Consider the following 13,724-nt stretch of genomic DNA (forward strand, 5'->3'; position numbering starts at 1 on the left):
GCTCTGTTTGGTGGGTTAAACAACACGCATGCTTTAAATACAACATACATGTAGCACGGAAAGCTCTGCCATCTTGATTCATTCTTTGGTCTGTTGGCTGCTTGCTTGGAGTAGACAAACTAGTTTGTCAAACTTTTAGCAGTTGTTCTGTTTTAAATTAAATCAATGATTGCTGCTTTCTACCGCTAGGTTTTTTCTATTTAAATTGATATCTGCATTGTTTCAGGCCAGTAACTTAATTATCATTTTCTTTTCTTCAATCATGCAGGGTTACTTTCATAATAGCCTTTGTACTATTGCTATCATCAAGTCTGGAGTATTTTCAGGAGGCACGTGTTATCTCTTGCAAGTGTTGCCTTTGGCATTGTATATTGTGTTTCATCGTATTCAGCAAAGAACACCCAGTCCTGGAATGCACAACAAAATCAAGGCATCGCATTGGGCCATCCTCACACACCACCCCAGACTCAACCCACTCCAGTATTTGTGCATGAGGATACCTATAACCGGCAGCAATTTCCCTAAAGATGGCACTTGCTACTATTTTCTGGGTCATTCTTTTCTCTCATTCTTCCTAGGTATGTGGAGATAGATATGCATCCTACATGACCTGAAACCAGCTGCCGTCTTCGGCGGCTCTGTCTTGGTACCACAGAGTGTAGTCGACTATTAGCTATAATGTATTGTTCTTTATCTTCTTAGTGATGGATCATGCATTTGGCAGCATTCAACTGCAATATTCAGGACAATCTGGAGGGGTTATCCATTGAAAGATCATTCAATTGTAATCTGTGCCACAGCACGAACATCATGTATTGTTGTATGATCAACATCAATGTAATTAATATATCCTGACTAGACTTCAGAAAAGAAAATTAGATGTGGGACAATTTGCATGTTTTTGTGTCTTATAAAGATCTATACGTTTTGCGTGGCAGCATTAAAGTAGTTCTATTTGTAATGTTGTGACATTCACATCTATTTATTCCTTGGGGGATTATGTGCCATTGGTGCAAAGGAACAATGCATCGAAGTCCCGTAGAATGTATGATAATAAAATGATTATTTGCTTTCCTTTTTTTTTTTCTTTTTACAAGAAAATCTGTGTTTTGGTCTAGTATTTATTTCTTTTGTATATATAAAGAGATCGTGATGACTTATTTTTTAAGGACAAGACTTTATTGTTCTAATTTTGCTTCTCTTTTATTCATATTTGGTGAGAGAGTAATCGTCGGGCTAATCGATTCACTAATTTAGCAAATAATTCATATTTGATTATAATTGGAAGAAGAATTTATAAATTAATTTTTAATTTATAATTTTTTTTTTCTTTTTTGGTAATAAAAAGAAAAATTGCTTCTATTTTTATAATTTCTTTTTATTCGAATTTGTGAAAACACACGTCAACGCCGTCGGATTCCGTGCACCCTTCGTCACGGTGTGTTTCTCACCGGTACTCCAGTCGTCACTTAAGTCGGACGGAAGGGGGCCGCTATCCCCGTCGTCCTCTCTTTTGGCCGCTTCGATGCACCGATCAAGGGCAGCACAGCTTGGGAATCCGTAGTCGGGTGAGCTGCAAATCCATTCCCTCCTCCTTCCTCTTTTCCATTGTGAGTTCTCGTGTTTTGATTCGATTTACGCGCTCTATATATCGATCGATCGCTCGGTCCCCTGGATTCTGCTCTCATCTTCCACCATTGGTTGATCTAGGGCTTGATCTTGCGGCGAAAACTTCCTTCCTTTCGGCGTACTGCTGATTACTCTCGGTCAGATGTGATCTTTTCTGCCTTCTTTTTTTACTGCCCCAGTCTCTGGCATGAATTGGATAAAGAAAAGACGGCCACTTGTTGAATGGAATTAGGTAGTTTGGACATCTGAAGAGATACCTTTAATCATTGTTTCTGTGGCTTGCTGTTAGAAATGAACTGTTAATGAAGGCCGGCCTGAAGGACAAGGGATTATTTAGACTTCAGAATGCATACTTTGTAATGATTTCTTGTAGAACATTGTCGCATAACATTCCAATATAGATTTTCAAGTGATATTTGGTCCCAGTTTCTGTTGTTTTTCAACACTTACAAGATGTTAGAATGTTCATCAAGAGTTAGTGTGGTTCAGCAAGAAATGTGTTGGAAAGCATATGATGTAGATAGAAAAAACATACTAGTATTAGCAGCCAGTGTATATCATGTATGATTTAAAAGGAACATGAGTTTGCTTAAGAATTGTATTTGAACTTCTGAGTGTACGTGCAATAGAGTTCAACTTTAGGTGTTTTGATAAAGGGGAATATGCAGATTTTATATCTTTGGTGATAGATTTATAGCCTATTTTGATCTCTTAATTGTAATTGGAGTACAATTGCACGTTCTGAATTCCTGCATGTTTCTGATTGAAGATGGCATGAAAAAGTTCAGCAAAAGCAAGCGATCACCATCTTTTCTTAGACTATCTCAACAATGACATGTTGTTTCTGTCAGAACCTTCTGGAATGTACTCCTGGTAGTCATTTGTTGTAACTCTGGCATTTGGGTCTTCACCTATTGATCCCTTACCATATATTTAATTTCTGCATCTATGTACTTATCAATTTGGCATGTGTCTAAGAATATTTCAAGCATAAGATATGCGTAAATTGGAAGATGCCTCGAGTGTCTCTTCAATAGTTAGCCCATCAGGCCCGAGTCATTATATTTGGTATCAGAGCCGACCTAGCATTTGGGCATGGTGAGGGGGCTCGAGTAGGAAAGGGCTACCCGTAGACGGAGTCAGAGGACTCGTCACGGCGTGAAGCCACCACTGAGCTGCGCCTCACATGCACTATGCTAGGGCCTGATCTGGGTTATGTTGGGGCTTGACGAGGACGTCAAGCCTTTGAGTGGGGGTGATTGTAACATTCCTGATTAGTCCCACATCGAAAGTGGGCAAGACTAAGATTGACTTATAAGGGTCTGATGAGTGTACTACTATTAACTTCAGCTTAAGTATTTTGGTCAGTGGTTTAGACTAAAACGAAGTTGATAGGCCAGTTAGCCCATCAGGCCCGAGTCATTATATAATTTATGCTAAACTTCTGATTCTGTATCATATGATCTTTAACAAAGTTGAATCTAACATATGCATTTCTCAAAACCAGACAGAACACCATAAACTGTAGCTGATAATGAATGGTGGGAAGCCACCGACAAGAAGTTTCAGGCCTGGCCTCGTACTGCAGGGCCACCAGTAGTGATGAATCCTATAACCTGCCAAAACTTCATTGTAAGATCAACTGAATCTTAAGGTAAAAGGCATTGTTTGGTGCAACTTTTATGTGCTAGTTGTTTCTTGTTTAATAAATAAGGTTTTGGTTTTGTTGTTGATCCTCAGCTATGGATTTCATCTTAGGACCTCTTTTGTGACTGTTCTGGTGATATTGTGTTGGAAGAAAGTACTATATCTGCTCATGATCATCTTGATTTGCACAAGTGTTTTTTATTCACATTTTATTGCAGTGATAATGATTAATAAGCAGAGATTGATTTTACCTCATTATGTTTCTCATGGATGTTGACATTATTCTGACAGTTGGAATAGGAAGTCAATAATTAGTAAACAGATATGTATGTTTGACCTCCAAATTCCTCATGTATCTTTTGTTGCGTATCAATCTCATGGGTATTAATGTTGCTTGATGTCAAGGACATAAACAATAGGAAGCACATTTAGCATGTGCCCTTGTGGTTTCACTGCCAAAGTGTTTCCAAGCTAACAATCCATTGAATTGGTCACCATCTTATTCTTTGTTAGAAAGTTGTCAGCTGGATGGGAACAGGGAAGACACTAAATAACTAGAATTCTAACAGGTAAAAGAAGGAATCGATCTTTTTTCCTCCCTTCTCGACATTTCTTCTCTTATTCTTACGCTTTCTTTCTGCTGATAAAAGCAGGAGTCTTCCTTGCCTCCCTAACTGAGTTCCCATGGCTGCTTGCTCCAGCAGATGACTGCTCGCTAATGGCTCCCCCAGCAACCAGCTGTTGCCCGGTCCTGCTTAAGCCGCAGCTCTTCTCAGGTTTGTACTTACTCATGGTTGTATGAGTTGCATCATCCTTCAAACTGCTATAGATTTCCTCAGTGGCAGTTGCGAGGTTGCATCAGTTTTACATGTTATAGTAGCCTGTGCAATGCTTCGAACACCACCGAAGAATTTGCAGCTGTTCGACCTGGTACGACGATGGTGTTGCTGGACGAGGCGATCTAAGTAACATCATAGTGATGGAATCTTATCATAAGTAGATTCTTTTCTATTAACTGATAACTACTCAGATTTATAATATATTTTACTTAATTAAATAGAATCATCTAATCTAATGATACAATGCATACTGGGTCGGAGAAGTACTGGACTCCTGACCCTGAAACCGGCGTCTTCGTCCCCGACGAGCACAACGGTGGCAACCACAGCAAGAATGATCTCCGTAACACCCTGCAGCACACTGCTGGCGATTGTTCATTGGTGTTGGAGCAGACTACCTGGATCCGGCAGCTCGATGAAGTTGACAAGCCTCTCCCAAACCTGGAGGAGAAATGAAGTTGGGCAGAGGTTTCAGTAAGTTGTTTTAGCTCTCACCTTCATGGTTGTCTTGAGTTGTCTTGGTAGTAGCAGTTTGCAGGTTGCATGATTGCTAAAACTTCTCTTTTGGTTCGAACCTGCTTGACAAACAAGACAAATAGTTCTGCCAATGCAATTGCCTGTCCCTCTTTGAGTTGATCTGTTTTCTTGTCTCAGCAAGTTAGTACCAGCTATTTACTGATCATAATAATCCAAATTCCATCAGCTTCCTTCAAGCAAAAAGTATGCGTGACATTAGCAAAAGTCTGTCACATAAATTGTCATTCTTTCATCAAATTATCGATACTGCAAGGGAACATGTTACACTTTAGACGTATTACATTCTTATAATGATAGAATGAGTAATACATTTGTTTGAAGGTCATCAACACCCCAAAACTCAAAAGAAACAACAATCACATGAAGCCTATACAATAAGAAATAGCAGCTGTAGTTCCACTTGAAGTGGAAACACTGGCTACCAATAATCTCCACAGGAACATTGCCCGTTCTTGAAATGATGGAATCGCTGCATATCCCTCACGATAATCTCCCTACCTGTGACCTGAGATATGAACTTGGTTGCTTTATGGCAATCGTTGCAGACACGAAGGTTCTTTCGTATTTGAATTGTGGTTCCTGGTGTAGTGTTTATGAGCCCGAATGCAATGGCAAGCTTCTCGCTGTGTGTTCCGAGCAGCTGTTCTTTAACATCCTCTTCCACATCATGTAAAGAATCACTATCAGGCATATAGCCGACAGCTTTAATCTCATCTATTAGCCTAGCTAATCTTGTGTAGATCTTCTGTGATTGTGGATGATCAGTACTTCCAGAATGGAAGGTATGTATCTCATTCTTCAAATCGATTGAACTGTAACCAGGAGTCTTCTGCAGCCCTTTCTTCTCCATCATAGTCCTCACCCTTGCAACATCCTCCCACATTGAAGCTGCAGCATAGATGTTAGCCAATAGAACATGGTACCCTCCCTCATCCGGTTCTAGCTCAAACAATCTCTGTGCTGCCTCCTCTCCCAACTTTACATTTTTGTGGATCTTACAAGCACCCAACATGGCACCATAAACACTAATACCCGGTCTGATTGGCATTTTCTGAATGAAGTCCCAAGCTTCATCAAGCCTCCCGGCACGGCCCAGCAGGTCCACCATGCAACCATAGTGATCCATATTAGGCTCGAAGCCATAGTCCTCCTTCATGCTGGCAAAGTATTTCTTCCCCTCCTGGACTAAACCAGAGTGACCACAAGCCGAAAGAACACTCAGCAATGTTATGTCATTTGGCTTCACAGAGCTCCTCTTCATCTGTTCAAACAGGTCAATTGCAGACTTCCCAAAACCATGCGTCCCATAACCATCTATCATCGCATTCCATGTCGTGACATGCCTCTCCTCCATTGCATCAAAGAGTCTTCGTGCTATACGAACGCTCCCGCACTTGGCATACAAATCTACGAGAGCAGTCATGATGAATATATTTTTGTCCGTACACAATCTAATAGCCAAGCCATGTATCCATTTTGCCTGCTTCAAGACAGATATGTCAGCGAGTGCAGGAATTACACTAACCATAGTGAATGAATCTGGCTTTACATTCTTCCATTGCATCTTGTTGAAGAGTCTCAAAGCATCCTCAACACGATCATTCTGTGCATAGCCCAAGATCATAGCATTCCAAGACACAAGACTCTTTACCGGCATGTTCTCAAAAACATCTTCAGCAAGATCAATTCTCTTACACTTTGAATACATGGTGATGAGTGCATTCAGAACAGAAACATCAGACTCGAAGCCAGTTCTTGTAAGCAACTCATGAACATGCCTCCCCTCCTCGAGATCCCCCAGTTCACCACAGGCATACAAAGCACCCATTATGGTAACATCTGTGGCCTGGATACCATCTGCCATCATCTTCTTAAACAGTCTCAAGGCTTCCTCTGCATCCCCATTTTGCCCATATCCATCGATCATAGAATTCCACGAGACAACATTCTTCAGCCGCATACTATCGAACACCAACCTTGCGGTCTCAATTGCCCCCCGCTTTGAATACATATCCACGAGAGCAGTTGAGACATTCACCAAAGAATCAAAGCCAGCCTTCATAGCAAAAGCATGAACGGTTTTCCCGATCTTCAAAGATCCAACATTGGCACAGGCAGGCAAAGCCGAGACGAGGGTGATTGAATCAGGCTTGTGACCATCCTTTTGCAATCTTATCACCATCTCCAAAGCCCTCTCTGCCATCCCGTTCTGCGCATACCCGGAAACGATGGCATTCCACGCCACCAAGTCCCTCTCAGGCATTCTATCGAACATCCTCCTCGCCTCCTCGATCCTGCGACATTTCGCATACATGTTTACGACGGCGGTCATGGCAAACACATTGGAGCCAAAGCCACTGGCGATCAGCTGCGAGTGTATCTCCCTGCCCCGCCACAGGTCCGAGCGGTCGCCGCAGGCCTTCAAGAGGTAGGTGAAGCTGTGCACGGCCGGGCGCACGCCGGCGCGCCTCATGGCGCGGAAGAAAGCGACGGCGTCGTCGAGGGAGGAGTGCTTGGCGTGGCCCCTGAGCAGGGAGTGGTAGAGCTCGTCGGTCTTGTCCTCAACGGAGCCGAAGACGAGGGTGGCATCGTGCAGGTCACCGAAGCGGGAGAAGAGGGCTACGAGCTTGGTTTGGAAGACGTGCTCAAGGTGGAGTCCGCGCTTGACGACTTGGGGGAGGAACAGGCGGACCTCGCGGCGGTCGGCGCAGAGATCGAGAAGGAGATAGGAAGGGTGGGAGAGGAGGCGAGGGGAGAAATGGGGAGGGGAGTGGGAGGGGTTGGGAAGAGTAGGAGCAGCAGCAGCAGCGAACGGGCTCAGCGTCGACAGCATTTGTATTGGTTTCGTGAGTCGAGTCGGGGAAGCGGGTAATTCAATAAAAGGAAGCTAATGGTGAACGCATGACATAATGGGCCATTAACGGGCTCAGCCCAATAGTAAATTCTTTTTTAGGCCGACATGCCTGAATATTAGCGGTAATGAAGTCGGACACGTGATCCGTCTTAAGACCAATCCGAGAACCAAAAGTTACGTCTTTTCATGTACCCGTTTCGTATGATTGGAGAAGATGTTTCACGGGTCCCACTCTGTCCTCCAATCACAAAATAGGTAGATGCGCAGGGGATACTTCAACTTTTACAAAGACTGCGGTAGCGCGGGTTTCGAGGGCTGTGAAGTTACTGCAGCCGGACAATACATCTGGAATCCGGCGAGATGGCCGGGAAACGGGGCCGGTCTCTTGTTAGAGGAGGTGGTAGTGGAGTCTTGTTCAGCAATCTCCGCCTCCGAAGGCCCAATGGTGACGAGTGCTCGCGTTTCCTGCCCTTCTTCAGCTTTATCCTACCTCCTATTTCTAAATGCTCCTCTTTTCCTTGCTTTGTTTGATGCTTGCTGTAGTTTGATCAGCACTTAAGCGTGCATAAATGAGACCTTTTTTCTTCATTGTTGTGCTTCCTAAACTAAATCATTGGGAAATCTAGTAGTCTACATGTTCATGTTTTCCTCCGTGACTTTCTTAGTTGTTATTATTGTTTCTGTCCTAAGGCTTAGAAATTAATGCGACTTCCTTTAGAAATTAAGGAAGCAAAAACAAGTGTGCAGGTGGCGCATGGTGTGAAGGATCTTTCTTCTCTTAATCTCACTTTTTCGTAGTTAATAGCCACTAAACTTACCGAATCCATTCTGATGTAGCTTATGCAAGTATTCCAATACGATTGTGTTTATCTTTTGACACTCATTACTAAAGTCAACTCACCTTATGCATCTAATGAAGACGTCCTATCTTTCTTGGTGTTCTTCCTTTGAGCTCTTGTTTTTCTGTTGTATGTTATTGCTGGTGTGAGTAGACTATGTCTGACAAGATCCACCTTTTGTAAGATCCATTTAAATTGATCAACATTCCCTTATCTTTGTTGGCCAGATATCATTTCCTCTGAATACATGCATTGTACGCGTTCTATCCCACAAGTCAAACTAGCTAAGCTGTGATCAATCTTCTTGTATTGTTTTGCTGAATTTGTTCAACATCTTATAATGGCACAGTGTTTAGAATAGGAAACTTTTCTTTTCTTGGAGAGCTATGAGGACTCAAGGCAAGGAGATCTACGGTTAATTTGCACAATCTGGTAACTAAATTTCGATTTGTTTGGTACCAAACTTTGGAAACTTAAATCTTTGGTTCTTAACTCCCTTATGGATCATATTCATGCTCGGTAAGTGAAGCAGGCAAAGAGGGATCTTTGCATTGAATGTATTAGGGTTCTGTCCTATGTATAATTGTGACAAAATATGAGGACACACCGTTCATATTGGGCATTTACATTTCACTAAAGAGCATGACACTTGTATCTTTAACCATTTTCATTCTTGATTCTTTTTTAACATCTTTTCAGTCAGACTCTTCTGTAGTTCTGGCAGCATGCAGCCTTACATCTGAAGAATCAAATAACCATCCAGGTATATACATCCTCCAAGTCTCTTTGCTGTTGCGTACGGGTAGAACATCTCCATGTCTCTTTTCTATTTATTTAATGAATTTGACTTCTATAGTTTCATATTGAGTTATGTAACTTTCTTATAAATAAGAAAGCTCAGGTATATGAAAAGATATGGAAGGGAAACTCTATACCACTGTTAAATAGTTGTTATCTATACTATCTTACTCTCAGCAGTCGGATTTTCTGTAGATGCATCGCAATTGGCGATACTAAAAAGTCATTCAATAATCTGCTTGTTCGTGAATGATGTAGCAATCTTTTGTCAAATGTTGATTTAGATAGATAAAAATTTAGTGTAGGTGATTTATTACATTTTCATGCATTGATAGTGAATCCGATGGTTGATAGCAATTCAAATTATCCAAAATAAGGTGCTATAGATAACAATATATTGCAGTGATATAGAATTTTCGTTTCCTACTTTTTTTATCTCTTTCTGCTGATTTGCAATGAGAAATTTGTAAATTTTGATTTCAACATCTGATACCTTGAGATTGGACATGCAGCTGGACACCATGTATCGAACTGCAGCACAAATAGAGAGAATAATCATGAAGATGATGTTTCTTCCCCTAGTCCATCAGAACCTGATATATCTGATGCAGAAGAAAAAACTGTTCCACTTTCTGGAAAACCCTTCTTTTCAATCATTATGTCAAAGTCTCAAGTCCAGCGCCCATATCAACTGGTAATTTCCTTTTATATTAATCCTGGGTATGCGGTTCTTCTAAATTTTCTCCAACATCTAAGAATCTTTTTGTCTTGCTGCATTCTGTCAAACTCTGAATAATTTTAATGATATGTCATACTTTTGCCATACTCTTGAACTGATTTGAAGCAAAACAACCATTTCAATACCCTTTTATACTGAAACAATTATTTCAATGGCCCAACCATATTAATTGAAAGAATATGAACTAAAATGATTGTCATTATTAGCTACTACCCTTCTCATCCTGAAACAATTATTTCAGTGACCTAACTATATTAATTGAGAGAATAGGAGCTAAAGCGATTATCAGTCTTAGCTACTATCATATGGTGATCTGATGATTCTGTACTTTTTCATCAGATAAAAACTAAGAGTGAGTTCAGTTGTACTCTTTTGCTCAACCAGTTGACAAAGTTCTAATAGAAGTCCAACTACAAATAAAAATCCTTAGGTGAACTAAGCCTTGTGCTTGTGGACACGATGGAAGAGGCAGTATTTGTAACACCCCACTTAGTCCTTCATCGGAAGTGGGCAATGACTATGATTGGTTTATATGGGTCTGATGAGTGTACTACAACTCCCGCTGAAGCATTTTGGTTCATGATTGAAGGACCAAAATAGAGTTATTGGCCAGTTGGCTCATCAGACTCGGGTCGTGATATTTGGTATCAGAGCCGACCTAGCATTTGGGCAGGGTGAGAGAGCTCGAGTAGGAAAAGGTTACCCATGGATGGAGTCAGAGAACTCATCACGGCGTGGTATCAGAGCCGACCTAGCAAGAACTCATCACGGCACGTGGGCAGGGCTAATTGAGTGGGGGATAGTGTAACACCCTACTTAGTCCCACATCGGAAGTGGGCAATGACTATGATTGGCTTATATGGGTCTGATGAGTGTATTATGACAATTCTTGCTTAAGCATTTTAGTCCGTGGTTGAAGGATCAAAATGGAGTTATTGGCTAGTTGGCTCATCAGACTCAGGTCGTGACAATATTTAATATTGGTGATCAGTTCTATCTTGGATTTAACCTATTTGTTTTTAGGGAGTTGCTGAAATGTGTTCTTACAGCTTCCAAGGTGCTTCAGTGTACCAGAATCCTGAATATAGCTTCTTTTAATTTCTAGTGAATCTGCTGCTTTGTTCATTAGATGCCACACAGGTGATTTATACCGTTTTATATCTTTTTTTAAATTTTATAGGCAATTCCAAAGAAATTTTGGCCACATCTTCCAAACACCTGTGTCCCTTTAACACTTCACTTCAAGAAGAAGATATGGGAGATGAGATATTACGGAGATCGAGCCCAGAGAAGATTCGATGGTGGATGGAAACATTTTGTGAATGATAACAATTTGAAGATTGGAGATTGCTGCTTCTTTGAACTCATGGACGATACGAATTTTACATTTCGGGTTCAACTTCTTAGAGGAGATCTCCCAGCTGAATGTCTTAATAACGGTCTAAGTTCCGATAGACCTATTTTGATAGACTAGAATCCAAATGCATCAATACCTGGTTTCTCTGTAGCAGACATATGGTCCCAGAACTCAGTAAGTTAATGGAAATCAGGACCTCTTTCAACAAATGGGAACCTTGTAATATTTTAATACTAAGGTAGTGATCAGCTCATGCAATGGAATTTTGATGGGGATGTTCTATGTATGGTTGTTGTTCTACATGTTCAAGTGTGTAATGTGTCTTCAAACTAAGATGGTGGTCAACTCATGCAATGCGATTCTAAGAGGAATGTCTTATGTCTGTTTGTTATTCTCAGTGTTCAAGTGCTCTCTGTGGCTTGCTGCTCCTCTCATTCTCCTGAGTTGATGAACACACTAGTACTATCTTGGTGTTCATTTTACCTCCTTTCACGTATGAATCTTAAAACTCTTGCATCAGAAGGCCACCAATGTGCATCAGTTATGCCCACAGCATGCATACTAGAGACAAGGTGAATTGTTATGTTCATTGTGACTAAAATCTGTCTAAATTGCTTCCTGCTGCGGCTACAAAGCAGCATTAGTCATCAAGATGGATGAAAAATACATGCAAAGCAAACTGCTAAATCTTTACATTTCTTCCTTATGTGAGCACCTACTAATGAAGCAATTGATGAGTTGGTAGAACAGCAAAGGGTATGCAGGTTGGTGAGATTTTATATTGGATTCGTATGATGTTGCATGTTGGCACCATTAGAATAATGCCTAGGCATGTTGGATTGTACTCTTACAATCACAACAAGAACAGGAAAGTGTTCAGATTGCATGCAAATGATGAGCAAGACTATGTCATGTTGGGATAATGATTCCAATGCTACATGAGTTATTCTTTTGTTCATCTGTGCAAGCATGACAATGTTACAGTGGTTCCCTTCTAAGCAACATCCTCTAAAATGCTACATGTTTTCTGACTTGTAAGTTCATTTTTGTAAACACCCAGATCCATATTTTTCTATGCTATTTATTTAATTCTCCAATTAAAGAACTCTAAACAACATTTTAGAGTAAGAATATAATAATTTCTAGAAAAGAGTGAAAAATACTATAGATGATAGCTTGTAAAAAAAAAAAGTATTTATGAAGAAAATTAGTTTGAAGTGTCCTGTTTAGTGGTAACCAAGAAAATCAAGTCATTTTCATGCTTTTAACATAGAACTAAATCATTTAAATAAGAACCACAAAAATGAACATTAAATCAATTTACAGGACTTTGACTCTTCATTAACTAGGGTTGGTTGCATAGGTTAAGCATTAGCTTGTGACTTCAAGTTAACTGCTGATGCAGAAGCTGCTGATCTCTTTTTTCTACTTAACTGGTCTTATATCATCCAATAATGTAATGTGAAGTGTAATTATGAAGCCATTGACTGTCTTTCTAAATAAAATTCAAAGCTAATTGCTAATTGTGAAACCTCCTATGGTACAGGTTTTTGTGATGTACTGTTTGGGTTCCTTGTGTGCTGCCCAGATTTCTTTATGCTCCTAGGTTTTGATTGAGTAAATTATAATCCTATGTTATAAGTAAACAACAACATTGAAGGCAGAAACCCTTAGGACTACATTACTCCTTAGGAGTAAAAAAAACATAAAATGTTAAAAGTATCAACCAAGACTGCCCTTAATCTTTTTTTCCTTGGACTTAAAGATTCATTTTCTCCCCTGATACAATGTTAGATAAGATAATATCTCATAATATGTTAGGCAAGAAAAATTAGTTTCATCTTTTGTCCTCCAAGAGAATGGATGATATGCAACAAAGAGAATAGAGTGAATATTGCAGAAATGTTAGATAATGATAAGCAACGAAGAGACTGATAAGCAAGAAATATTGCAGAAGAATGACAGTAGATGCATGCTTTAGTTGAAAGAGAGTTGTATTGATCTGAAGTCAATAAAGGAAGATGTACCATAAGTACTTGAGTCAAAGAATTGACAATGTGAAGGGCATGTTTCACTGTATCTGCACAGAGTCTTTGTGCGTTTGAAGTTGGAACTTGATGGCATCGGTTCTCAGCAACTCATACCTACCGAGAACACATCTAGTGAGCATATATACTATAATAACTGAGTCCTTGTTTGCCAAGAAACAGTGTCATGATGAACCAGAGGAGTGCTCAAAGCTGCAACGCAATTAAGATTGCTCTTACCAGAGTGGTTCCCCTGTTTTGGAGAAATTAAGTGCTAATTCTTACAAATTTCCATTACCAAATCCTATAACTTGAGTTCTTGAATAGATTTCCCCAGTTGAGGTTGACTTGATTTCTTGGTGTGGCTAAGGGTGCATTCATATTTTTATTTCCAATTCTTACAACTTGAGCTCTTGAATAGATTTTCCAGTTGAGGTTGACTTGAGATTTCTTGTTGT

General features: G+C 40.3%; 2 protein-coding genes and 1 long non-coding RNA gene across 7 annotated transcripts; 2 read left to right on the forward strand and 1 right to left on the reverse strand.

Moving 5' to 3' along the window:
- The first annotated feature begins 1,025 nt into the window (after nt 1-1,025).
- LOC135597937 (uncharacterized) lies at nt 1,026-4,749 on the forward strand. 5 transcript variants are annotated; one of them, XR_010481457.1, is made up of 5 exons: nt 1,026-1,610; nt 1,711-1,861; nt 3,137-3,283; nt 3,790-3,845; nt 3,930-4,749. It is a non-coding gene; the product is annotated as an uncharacterized LOC135597937 (long non-coding RNA). The 5 variants fall into 5 exon arrangements; XR_010481458.1 differs by having other exon boundaries at nt 1,711-1,766; XR_010481455.1 differs by having other exon boundaries at nt 1,711-3,283.
- Nucleotides 4,750-4,861: 112 nt separating this feature from the next.
- LOC135611417 (pentatricopeptide repeat-containing protein At1g11290, chloroplastic-like) lies at nt 4,862-7,485 on the reverse strand. The gene has a single exon (XM_065107159.1). It carries the CDS (start codon nt 7,483-7,485, stop codon nt 5,071-5,073), a length of 2,415 nt encoding a protein of 804 aa, XP_064963231.1. The 3' UTR covers nt 4,862-5,070.
- Nucleotides 7,486-7,765: 280 nt separating this feature from the next.
- Nucleotides 7,766-11,636, forward strand: LOC103973921 (B3 domain-containing protein Os04g0386900-like). Its single transcript, XM_009388598.3, has 4 exons — nt 7,766-7,951; nt 9,045-9,108; nt 9,656-9,837; nt 11,063-11,636. The coding sequence occupies exons 1-4, from the start codon at nt 7,766-7,768 to the stop codon at nt 11,354-11,356; spliced, it is 726 nt and encodes a 241-aa protein (XP_009386873.2). The 3' UTR covers nt 11,357-11,636.
- Nucleotides 11,637-13,724: the final 2,088 nt, after the last annotated feature.

Source organism: Musa acuminata, chromosome BXJ1-2 (assembly GCF_036884655.1).
Source record: "Musa acuminata AAA Group cultivar baxijiao chromosome BXJ1-2, Cavendish_Baxijiao_AAA, whole genome shotgun sequence".
In the NCBI taxonomy this organism is placed as follows: Eukaryota; Viridiplantae; Streptophyta; class Magnoliopsida; order Zingiberales; family Musaceae; genus Musa; species Musa acuminata.

What these genes read in the sequence shown, in the direction of transcription:
- LOC135611417 (XM_065107159.1), bottom strand. Translation starts at nt 7,485, where the DNA reads ATGCTGTCGACGCTGAGCCCGTTCGCTGCTGCTGCTGCTCCTACTCTT.
- LOC103973921 (XM_009388598.3), top strand. Translation starts at nt 7,766, where the DNA reads ATGCGCAGGGGATACTTCAACTTTTACAAAGACTGCGGTAGCGCGGGT. An exon ending in AGAATCAAATAACCATCCAG is followed by an intron (nt 9,109 to 9,655) that starts GTATATACATCC and finishes TTGGACATGCAG; the next exon opens with CTGGACACCATGTATCGAAC. An exon ending in TCCAGCGCCCATATCAACTG is followed by an intron (nt 9,838 to 11,062) that starts GTAATTTCCTTT and finishes TAAATTTTATAG; the next exon opens with GCAATTCCAAAGAAATTTTG.